We start from the raw sequence: 12,220 nt of genomic DNA, 5'->3' as shown, positions 1-12,220 counted from the left end.
CTCATAATTACTGTTTCTATCGAGTGTTTGGCAGACATTGCCAATATGTACATCTCGTTTGTCTTACCATTTCGTTAAAGTAATACCCGAATAATTAATTCGCCAGCAGCATGTGCAACAATTGTTTATTCTTTTTACCTTTTGATATGGCAACTGTGGCTACTTATATTTCTGGCTGGCAAACTGAGACTCTGCGCACTATGCCAACGCGCTCTCTACAGGGTGTCCCGCAACTCCTCGAACACCCAGAAATGGGGGGTTGCTGGGGTTTGTTCACGACCACGACCGAGCGCGGTCGAGAGCCAACGCTCTCGTGAATGAGCGCGCGCTCTGATTGGCCAGTGTTTTTCGTTAATAATTCAAAAACGAAACTTCAACCAACATTTTGGTAAAGGAAAAAGTTGTTCAGAGTCACCCCAGCAACCCCCCATTTCCGAGTGTTCGAGGAGTTACAGGACACCCTGTATATTTTTCCTCGTTCTTACTCCTGTAGTTCAGTATGGAGACCCAGATCTCAAATCATGGGACGATGGCTAGCCTTGAACTGATTCACTGCCCGCAAATACTTTGTTTGCCAACTTACAATTTCAGATTAATAATTTTGACTTGCGTTCACGTCCACGTACTTTCTCTTCAATATTTTTTTTTCAGATCCCCGAAGTCAAATCTGGTCATCAGCAGCTAAAACACATACACACAAAAATCCAGACCATACAGAACAGGTTTTTTATCAAATAATCCTCAACAGGCACAGAGATTACCTTACCTTAACTGCTTCATGAAGAGGCAAACATAGATAATGTACGCATACTTATGTATCTCAAAAGTTCTAGCAAGATAAGGAGGTGAAAGTGTTCTTAAACCAAATTGGTCTTACGATGGACCATTCGATAGTTTGCCGAAACATTTGACACCAAGTTTCAAGCCTCTATCTCGACCAGGGGGGTACTTACAGAGAAAATTCGGATTATCAGTTTTTGCTCGATTTTCCCTATTTAGTGGTACCTATGCAAAAATATTGAAAGATCTGACATATTGCTATTTCCGAAGGCATGTGTTAGGAAATTTTTTCCGATTTTTTCGTTGCAAATCCGCAAAAGCGCAAAGAAATGCGCATTTCTTTTGAAATATTAGAGCGACTTTTTTTATATATTTTTAGTAGCAGCATCTTGACATAACTATTATCCTGAAACTTTTTCAGATTTTTGCCAAGGTGTGCCGTAGTTAGAAAAATTAAAAACCAATTTGTTCGATGTATTATACTCATAAAGGTAAACTTCATTTACAAATGCGTTGCTGGCGCAAACTTTTTGGTCATACTTTCGCGCCTCGCCAGACATACTTTTTCCTTATTATATTAATTATACATATATTTTTCAAAATTCCTATCTACAAGTCAACGAATAGTATTTATTTAAAAACATTTTGGAAATGTTTTAAGAAGTTACCCCCTAACGAAACCAAAACGTAATGAAAAAATCGAGTTCTTGGAAGTTTTACCCCGACACAACTCACTTTTAACCTGACATCAGGTTACACAATAAACACAATGAAAACGGGTTACAGGATCAAAACATCTATGAAAATGCAGAATTACTAACCAATGTTCTTAAAAACATTTACGTTGATCTCACAGTAAATTGTATAAACGTAAAATATTTATTCTCGTTTAACTTTGATTTAACTTGTTTAACAACATTAACATCACGACAGTTTTCTCAGTTATTTTCATAGATAACTTTGTTAATTTCCTATTCTTTGTAAATGATGAAAATTAATTTCAATATTGGATTTTGTAGTTCCATTTCGGTAGTTAGAATCTTAGAGATCCAATTGAAATAATTTTATGATGATTAATTAAAAAACATAAAAATTTTATTTTTCTTATTTCATCGTCACATTAAGTATTACCAACGACACATAACAAATAATACCGAGGCCTATGCCGAACGAACAGTTTGGAAACTTAGTCAAGATATCTCTGCGACGTTTAAATGGGCACTCCTGCCTTACTAAAAAGTTATTTTAAATACGTATATAACAGGTTTTTAATCATAGTATGTCGATATCACTGTATTTTGGTCCTAACAAAAATGGTTTAATTTCTATGAAATTAACTTTCACATGCAGTATGTCATTTAATATAAATAAATAACATGTATACAAAGAGTTATAAAATTATTGACAAAGGCATAACCAAATAGGAAAACCAAATGTAAAGAATTATTGCTGTACCTTTTTATTAACTTTAACATAATGTTGCATGTGATAATAAAATAAACAAAAGGACAAACGGTACAATAACATTCCAACATACTCGGTTATATAATTATCGATACATAATGAAATATCAGAATATTTCTATTATTTTACGAAGCAATAGAAGATAGTATATGTTTTGGAAAGATATAAATAAAAAACGATGTACATTTAATTATTATGATCGTTAATTTATTTCCTAGAGAAATGTTGGAAAGTTATTGTATTTAAATCTGTTTTATACATTGCTATAATAATACAGCAATACTTAATTCTTTGCATTGTTCCATCAGCGTAGGATTTGTACTATATTTCCACTTCTTTGCAATTTTTTAATCGATGCTTTTTCACTAAATTTACGTCTCTGCCAATAATTTTATAGTTTATTGTATACTTTCTATTATTAACTAACAACAGTTGATTATTTAATCGAAACCATATTGCATAAGACAATATTTTTTCACCTAAAATTGACGCACTTGATGGCACGATTATTAAAAGAAAAGCATAAATTAATCTTAATATATTTCGCCAATGATATTTAAATTTAAATTCTACAACATTTCACATAATTGATAATGATACAATAAACTTTCGTTTTCCTTATATTATAAAATCATTTTTGAGTAGCTAAAGGAAAACGATTTCTTTAAATTTACGCGTAACTAAAGGAATATAATATTTACTTAACATTTTTACGATATTTGAAATACATATTCCTATATAAACTTATTTCGTCAGGTTTTTATAATAAAGCTCACAAAGTAATAAATATTTTTTTTTACCTTTGGCGAAAATAACTTATGAATGACTGAAATGCGGCGATTATGTATTCAAAAGTCGGACAAACGGAAGCTTATTGTATCAGTTAGGCAAAATTACATTGCTATAATAAATTGTCATTAAATTATTTAGTCATTAAAGCTATAAACATTTACGTTGAATGTGTTACGAGTATTGCAACACTTGCAAAACTCGAATTCCTCTGCACGAATTTATTACATAGTTATCGTGCATCAAAACAAGTTTTCTTGAAATATTTTTGCTAGATACGTAACAGGAAACGTTACGTCATCAAGCGCGTGAAGGTACTACGATGTTTTCTTAATAAATAAATACTTCAATTGTTATTAATAGAACACAAAGGAGCTAAAGATTATTTACTGAAATAATTTGGTTGATCCAGCCAATAAATGCCGAAACCTTGACATAAACTCCAGGAACGTCCAATCTTCCGCAACCAAAACCCCACGAAACGAGTCCGGCCAGTTCATAAAATCCATCATCTTGACATACTAAAGGACCACCTCCGTCTCCCTAAATGGTACGTTATTATGACTATTACACATAACTGCGTAAACTCAGATTGAATTAATGATTTATATAGGGGGTCCCAGTAATAATGATACTGCTAATCGCGAGAAGAGGATGTTTCCTTAGGACAAAGTAAGTCGAAATTCTAAATGCTGTTTGTATAAATTCCGTTTGCTTTTCTTAATTTATTTCCTTCAGAAGTTATTTACTTTCCGATTGTATCGCAATTACCGGGACACAGTTTATATTTACTGATGGTTTATTGAAATAACTCGTTTACTTTCTCATAATGTTACAAAATTTCGTAACAGAATTAATATTTATATTAGTATTTCCAAAAGTAAATGTAAAAATTGGTGTAGTAATTTAAACATTAATTCTGAGTAACTTGAACTACGTATATGAGGTGGAATAAAATTCCCTGACACTGTTGTTTTTTCTTTTCGTAGGTGGGAGAGCAGAAAAAGGAAAAAGAAGTTAAAACACAAAACTAACGTTTTATGCATTGAGATTGTTCCATTATGTGTGGAAAACAATTTTACTTAAATGACTGCCTTCTTCTTGGTGACACAAATATGTTCTTTTTTCTACATTTGAAGTATTAAAAAAAGAAGAAGTAATATTTTCAAATGTGTTGAGGAATTTTATGCTACCGTTCAATGACGTTTCATGACACGTGTTATTAATTACACATGTATGATTCCTCTTCTAATTCACTTGAGAGAGTATAGGCTTCCTAGATTACTTTTTAGCAGAGGAGGCTATTTTTACTAATTATATTTTGCAATTTTGCAGGAGAAATGTTATTTTTTAAAATTCAAACAAAATATCATTACATCGTTTTCTTTGAACTTTTGGCATACAATTCTAAATTCTTGCTTAAACGTCATGAAACCCCATGTATATGTATAGGGGGGATATATTATTATTGTTGTTACCTGACACGCATCGTTGCCTTGTTCACCACCAGCACAAAAACTACTTGCTGGTAAAATGAAGATCTTTTCAGTCACAGCATTCACTTTTCGTATACATTCAGCATCGCTCACGATTGGTATTTCAGCTTCGCGTACTCGAAGCGGGATAGGTCCAGCTACAAATTAGATACATGCACATCTGGCATATTTTGTATTTTAAATTATACTTAACGACAGGGGGACCAATTTTTCACTTGTTACTATTTTATTATTATATTGTATATTATTATTTTACAACCGTTACTTGTAAAAAAGAAAAGAGATGGAAACCACGAAGAAATAAACCGAAAACGTAGAATAAAATGCTTTCATAAGAAGCTTAGTTTTTAAGAAATTGTTGAGACAGAGTTGGTGGAGAATCCTATATAAAAAGGCTTACCTTCTCCCATATATCCATAACCGGTAACGGTACATCGTTTGCCAGCTGTGTGACTAACCCCCCGTGCTGGTAGACATACCAGACAAACACCATCCTTAAGCTCCGCTTGGCCATGGAGTTTTAACAGTGCTATGTCGTTATCAAGAGTCTGACTATTATGATTATGATGAATATAAGTAGTTGCCACTCTCAAGGTCTGCGCCCCGGGACTTCCATATTTCCGTGTCAAATCATGATCGCCTACCCTCACATAAATTGCATCTCCAGATCTCACAATGCTGTGAACAGAAGCAGGGCAATGTGGTTATTTCAGATGTCCATTTCTCTTGCCACTTGTAATCTTGCATTTTCGTTCCATTAGTTGCAATAAAATTAGTTCCACTAAATCAGTTATTGTTTGGAATGTCGATATAAAATAGTGGTAAAGAAATTTACTTTGTTACACAGTGGGCTGCTGTGAGGACCCATTGCGTTCCAATCAGCGCACCGCCGCAAAGGTATTGATTAAGAGAATTAATTAGAGCAACCTGCCAACACCATTCATTGGCATTTGCATCTTCTCCTCCAACAACGCGTGCCCCTCTATCCAAACTACGGACTTGAATTGGACTCCGAGAAGTTCCTTTTACACCGCACACGTATTTACTGTATACAGGGCTTCTCGTAGTTGTTGCTATTGTCGTCGTGTCATCTGTGAAATCAGTATCAATAACGTTATAATTGTAAGCGATTGTAAAATAATGTGATGTACAAAAAGTTTGTAGCGACCAGCTACAGCGGAAAACATTTGGCGAGCAGACTACCAGCACAGTTTATGACGTGCGCGCTTGAAAGGCTATTTTTGAGGAAACCGTTTTTAGCTTATTTAATTTCTAAAAATTCGACAATGCATGTCCGCGTAGAAACTTTCTCCGACGGCCTCAATAGCAAATTGCCGCATCATAAACCAAGGGTTTCCGAAAGGTCAGCCGTACGAGGCCCAGAGGCCCGAACCGGCAGGTCACGAGTACTTGACCTGGAGGAAACTCAGCTGCCCGCCAAGTGACGTCAGGGGAAAAACCTCCCCCGCCAAGTCGCACTGCGGTCCCCGAAAAAGCGCGCCAAGGGCGCAAGGGACACGCAGCGACTTGGGGAGAGAAATTACCTAATTGGTTAACACCGATGCGACGGGTTAACCAATCAGGTACGATTAACAGAGAGCTAAAAGTTAATAAGAAAAAGCGAGGCGTGAGGAGGCAGTCAGGCACGGACCTCCAACGCCGACAGTCCATTTCAATAAAGATCGTGCTATACCGTGAGGGTACTTAGCGAAACCCTACACACGTTTCGTTATTTATAATAATAACCATATTCCTTCAAGTTGCAAATTTTAACTGTAGTATCAGATTAATTGTAATAAGTATTTTAAATACTCTTTTAAAGCTATTCATTTTTATCAATTCAAGTGAGTCTTCGTCAAGTAGCTCTTTAAACGTTTCGCTTTCGTTGTCGAAATGACTCTGTCCTAACTCCATATTAACAATCAATCGTCACGTTATTTGTACCGTTTCCTTATTTATAGTTTTCTAAACGAAATGTTTTTTTTTTTTTTAAATATAAGGGTATAACTTTCGATACATTTGCCACAACTTACACATTGCCGTTGTAAGGGGTGTTGTGTATGGTCTTGCTGTAACGTACATGGTGTCATTTCTGTTACTCAAAATTGGCTCGGTAGAATTTCCACCGCTGAATTCTCGTATCAACGATTTTGGTGCACAACATTGATGTCCTTGTTTCTTACACTTAAATAAATTAGTCAGTTCAGCATTTCCTACAAAAAGAACAAAACGAAATATTATTCACGTTTAACAGAGGACGATTTCCTTATGTTTCCGGGTGTTCGAGGAGTTACGGGACAGCCTGTATAAACGGCAAACCTAATGGATGTTTCGTGAAATTAGACAATAAAGGAAACGTAAAGAAATACTCACTAAAACAAGTAAATGATAGGTAGGAAACTATACACGATCCAGGGCATTCTGGGCGTGGGTCTGGTGGTAATGGAACTGCAGTAATCGACGGTCTTGTTGTGGGCCTTGGTCTTGGCCTTGAAGTCTGATACGAAGAAGACGGTGTCACTACGTTTACTGTCTACATGTCAACGTTTAATTTCAATTTTCTTTTTGCCATGGCCTCTTTTTCTATCTTACTTTCCTCTATTTATTAATTTCATTGAAAGAGTTCTATCAGAGGAAAAAAAAGAGAAGGGAAAGAAGAAATAGAATCACCTGCGGCGAGCTTTTCGTGTTGTCGCAACAAATAGATCCAGACTGACAGGTCGAAGTCTTGGCTACTATCAGATTTGGTCGTTCACAGAACGCTGCCATAATGTTCAACAGACAAAATCCGGGACACGGTTGTAATTTTGGCTGCGGCGGTTTCATAGTTGGCCGGACAGTTGTTGTTGTTACTTCCTGTTTGATCAATTGTAATTATCATTGCAACACTGTCTTAGAAAATCTTCACTTTGGTATAGTTTTATTTAGTTACCGTTTTTAAGAATGCATCGATAACACAACAAGATCCATCGTCAGGGCATTCAGCATCTCCATCCACTTTATCGCAGAGAAGAGCGAAAAATCCACTAACGCATTCACCCTTGCACGGATTTGTCACCGGAATCTTTGGCCTTATTGTACTCATTGGCTGTTTTGTCATTGTAATGGTCGTCGGTGATGTAATTGTGGGTGCACTCGAAGATATAATTGTATTTGGTCTCATGGTTGTAGAAGGTGAAGAACCTTTATGAGATGTATTAACACCAGTCTTTTCGTCGAACCGACTTGAATTCGTTCGGTCGATTACTAATAGCTCCGGCGGAGGGGAATCCCCAAACGCGTCTCTAGATACGCAACATTTGTATCCTGGCTTGCAAAGAGTGTCTATTATCAAAACTGCGTCACAGTAATCGGCGATTCTTTCTGCCATACAAATTCCGGAACACGTTTTCGCTGCAAACATGAAAGCTTTGTAATGAAATAATTATTCAGGACATTGAGCTTCATAAAATATATTCAGTTCATTGAAATCGCCGAGGTGGACCCTATTCTACACAATTACCATTATTTTACAATGTTCACTATGTTTACTCGTCAATAAGATAGGGCATTTTAATTTATCTCTTTATCCTCTATATAATAAAAAATAGAAAGATACATACTTGACGTTTTATTCGTTGTTTCCTTCTGACTTTCCTGGAAAGTAATTGAAGCATATTTATATCCTAATTTTCCTTCTTCGTTTAAGATATTTTAGGGTATACTGTTATTATAAATAAGTACATATATCGCTGTACCATAAAATTACTGCGAATTATTGTTCGTGTTAACACAAATGGAAATGTGCTAAACATATTTACTTACTTATATAAAGTAATACTTGTTTTTATAAAAGAATTATAATTTTGTAAACGTACAGAAGTAGTTTTTGGGGAAGATGTTGATGTTACAGTTGTAAGGGCTGTAGTTGTCGAGGGTGTGGTTGTGGTTGTAGCTGTCGTCACTGTCTTAACGGTGGTGAGAACGGTGGAAATAGGAGCATCGTCACTGACAGCATTTTCAGAAGTTCCAGTGCCATTTATAGGCGTCTCGATGCAACATCGCATACTAGTAGGACACTGCACATTCTCGAGAACTTCGTAACATATTAAGGTTGCGAATGCGTGTACACACACACCTGGGCAGTCTGCACTGTTCGCTGTACTCGTGATCGAGTCTAGTAAACCTGTGCAGAGATGAAGAATATCAATTTCAGAACTATATATATATTTTGTGCAATGCCTATCTCGAAAGTTTCGAAACTTTTCCCACTTTTTTCTATAATACTAATTTATTTGTATCGGTGAATTATGGTGTGTTAGTAAGATAAATGGATCAATTGTAAGAAAATCCGTTCCGAAGACGGTGAAGCGAGCCACTTGATACCAGGCCCAGCTTACACGGTGGGGGTGGCTCGCCCCTTTGGGGACTCCCAGGCCTACTTCGCGCGGGAAGCGTACAAGGATCAGCCAGAACGACGCGTCCTCATTCTTTACAAGACCACCAGACACGTACTTTGGCGAACGACGCTTAGACCACGAGATCACAGTCTTGTAGAAATACATACAGGGTGTCCCGTAACTCCTCGAACACCCGGAAATGGGGGGTTCCTGAGGTGACTCTGAACAACTTTTTCCTTTACCAAAATGTTGTTTTCGCTATCATGAACGACGCGTACGCGTGACTTCTCGGTTATCGATCGCTGTCCAAAAAATTTGACTTTGCACCGCTATTTTTATAAGGCTTAGAAAAATGGGTTTTTGCCGTCATTCCGACATTTGTATAAATTTTTGAAAAAATTGCAATTAGCGCGCGAATGAGCCTCTGATCTTTGTCCCTGAGCGCGAGCTCTGCGCGCGCTCCGATTGGCCAGTGTTTTTCGTTAATAATTCAAAAATGAAGCTTCAAACAACATTTTGGTAAAGGAAAAAGTTGTTCAGAGTCATCCCAGCAACCCCCCATTTCCGGGTGTTCGATGAGTTACGGGACACCCTGTATATTTGCGAGAATACAGAAACGTAATTTTGCATCCACCAAAATTTTTCGGCTACAGGTATTTCTGACTCCTGAATCTCTGAATCTCTTCTCCAGAATTTTTGTTAATAAGTCACCGATTAGGTAATGGTTTAGAATAACTTCCATTTCATTCAGATAGGTAGTCACGACTTCAAAGATTAATCTAATTTTATTTTACTTTCTAGACGCTCGGTGGATCTTTTGTCTGCAGAAACGGGGGGAAAAGAAAGTAATATGCGCACAGCTTAAACAAACTCGCTTGAATAGAATTTATACGTTCTTTTAGACAATAATTGATCAGACAGGTACGACTACCATGCCTATGGAAAATACGACCGCAAAGAGTTAAATGTGTTTTTAGGGATTTTACGTGTTCCTAAATTGCGCCAAAGTGTGGAGCGCGTGGTGGTATGAATTGCGAAGTTACCTGTTCTCTTGTGATGTATTCACGAATTGTAGGGCTGATTGTTTCGTGAATGAAATTATTATGTAATTCGCATAGTTCACCAGCCGCCGCTACGAATGTTTTTGCGTTATCCAAATAGATATACGAAATAGCTGTTCCACGTCTTGCGAGGAATCGTTTCAAAGCTGCTAAAAGGGCGTCTGTCGTCAGATCGCTTACTAATTCAATGCGTAAAGCCTTTGTGGCGAAGGAAACAAATAGGGCTATGTAGGCTTCAGCTGCCTTTGTATTACGAACTAGTTTTTCCTTAATGAAGACTGGTCCACAATAATCTACTCCGGTTGCTAAAAATGGACGGTTGAAGGTAACGCGGTTTATGGGGAGGTTGTCCATCGGGTAAACTGATATACAGGGTGTCCCAATTTTTTCCGATCAAACTTTCTTAATACGTTCTTATGTCAGTATGTATAACTTTTTAATAAACCGTCAAATGACTTATGTTTATGTAACACTCTTTTCTTTCGTGTACCCATAGAACATACTGACAAATTTTGATCGGAAAAAGGTGGAACACCCTGTATAGTCCTGGCCGCAATACGTGTAGCATGGCCGTAGAAGTGAATAGTAGCAATAGTGTCTAACAAGTTGTAAGCGTTTAAGAAATTTAGCAATCCTAGGACCTTAGAATTGTACAGTAATGGAATAAGAAAGCTTGTATCTCATTGGGAAAATCGTATAGATTGTAACAGTTTTCACTTCGATCAAATAAGTTTAATGTAGGCAATGTTATGTAACTTTAAATATTAGTAGAAAAATTGAATAGCACACTAATAGAACGTGAAATATTTATAAACTGATAATTCAGACACGACTATTATTTTCTATTGCATTGCGAAACTTACTCACGAAACATTTTTACCTATGATAACGAGTTACGCGTGTATCATAAATTCAACATTAACTGTATATTGGATGCAAGTGTAAGGGTACCGTGAGTCCAGAGGAATTCCTGCATACGTAATCTGCCGGCCCACATAAAATAAAATAGTAAAGGTGACTGTTCACTGAACTTGATCTTGGCAATCAGTGGATCTCAACTGGAACATAATTACCCATTGAATTTCTTTGGTTTTTTAAACAGTTCTTTCGAGTTGTTTTGTATCCAAATCGCGTTAATTTTCATATATAATAAATAAATATTATTTACTATGCTTGACCCAATTCGCGAAAATGCCATTTCGCTCCGTTGACATTCATCGCAATGCGAAGAGACCAGTTTACGATATCGATCGCTAATGAAAAATAAAAGTTAATTTTACATCGAAAGGATTGATTTTAAGACCTATATTAACTAGACATTTTTTATTGCTCTCGGTGAGTACTATAACTCTTGTAAGTCGTGGATCCTTTATTACCCTGATATTCACGTACGATGCGATATATTCAATATTGACGTATTTGGTGCCATTGAAGGAACTGCACAGAAAGTAAATCAACATTTTGCGGTTTCAGGCTCCTTATGCTCAGTACACAGGAGCTACGTCGATAAACACTCATTCATCAATCGGCTGCGGCATCGGAATCGAATCGCACATTATTTTCTTACTGATTATTATTTCGTCGAATTACCTTTCACTGTGAAAAATGTAATCAATTTTTGCATACTAGTAAAAGATAACGCTTGCTATTTGTTAATGCTGTTGTTAGATCTTTAAACGAACTCAAAGCAGCGGTTTCCAATCTTTATGCTACTCCCCCCAAAAAAAATTTTTTTCCGCTCCTCCCCACCTTTTATTTTTTTAATAGATACAATAACATAGACACGTTTTAATTTTTTATTAAAAAATTTTGGCGCCTCCCCTAGCAAAATAGACCGCGCCTCCCAGGTTGGAAACCGCTGCCTTAAGGCGAAAAGTAAAACATGCTCGCAAAATTTTTCCATTAAAAGCTGGGAAATTGTATGTAATTCCTTTTAAATTTCGTTACAAGTAAATGAATATATATATTGAGTTTTAGATTTATCTGTTTGAAAGTTTTAGTAAAATTTTACATTAATACAGATTTATAAGAGATATAGAAATTGTTTTCGAGAATAACCTACAAAAACTAAGTAATTGTACGACTGAATGTACGACATCGCGATTGTATGTTCCAGTGCTGTAGATTCAAACCTTGATACAAGTGTTTTACGGGGCAATGCTTTTCAAGAAATACCGATTTCGTCACAATTATAAATATAATCTAAGTCAGAACCTTTTGACCAAATCGGAACAAATTCTTTAACCGCAGA

The 12,220-nt window shown here is 36.3% G+C and overlaps 1 protein-coding gene across 1 annotated transcript in view; it reads right to left on the bottom strand.

Moving 5' to 3' along the window:
- Positions 1–3,408: 3,408 nt before the first annotated feature.
- LOC108574782 (coagulation factor XI) overlaps positions 3,409–12,220 on the bottom strand; it is a 19,294-nt gene continuing 10,482 nt past the window's right edge. The window contains exons 2-11 of the mRNA XM_017937426.1: positions 8,387–8,694; positions 8,132–8,165; positions 7,462–7,922; positions 7,200–7,385; positions 6,903–7,026; positions 6,563–6,742; positions 5,365–5,620; positions 4,930–5,207; positions 4,512–4,666; positions 3,409–3,576 (exon numbers count right to left, since the gene is read on the bottom strand). Of these exons, the coding sequence (XP_017792915.1) occupies positions 3,409–3,576; positions 4,512–4,666; positions 4,930–5,207; positions 5,365–5,620; positions 6,563–6,742; positions 6,903–7,026; positions 7,200–7,385; positions 7,462–7,922; positions 8,132–8,165; positions 8,387–8,694 (2,150 nt within the window). The remainder of the gene's footprint in view (positions 3,577–4,511; positions 4,667–4,929; positions 5,208–5,364; positions 5,621–6,562; positions 6,743–6,902; positions 7,027–7,199; positions 7,386–7,461; positions 7,923–8,131; positions 8,166–8,386; positions 8,695–12,220) is intronic.

This window comes from Habropoda laboriosa, unplaced genomic scaffold, assembly GCF_001263275.1.
Source record: "Habropoda laboriosa isolate 0110345459 unplaced genomic scaffold, ASM126327v1 scaffold11, whole genome shotgun sequence".
Taxonomy (NCBI): Eukaryota; Metazoa; Arthropoda; class Insecta; order Hymenoptera; family Apidae; genus Habropoda; species Habropoda laboriosa.
This window is presented reverse-complemented; position numbering and strand designations above follow the sequence as displayed.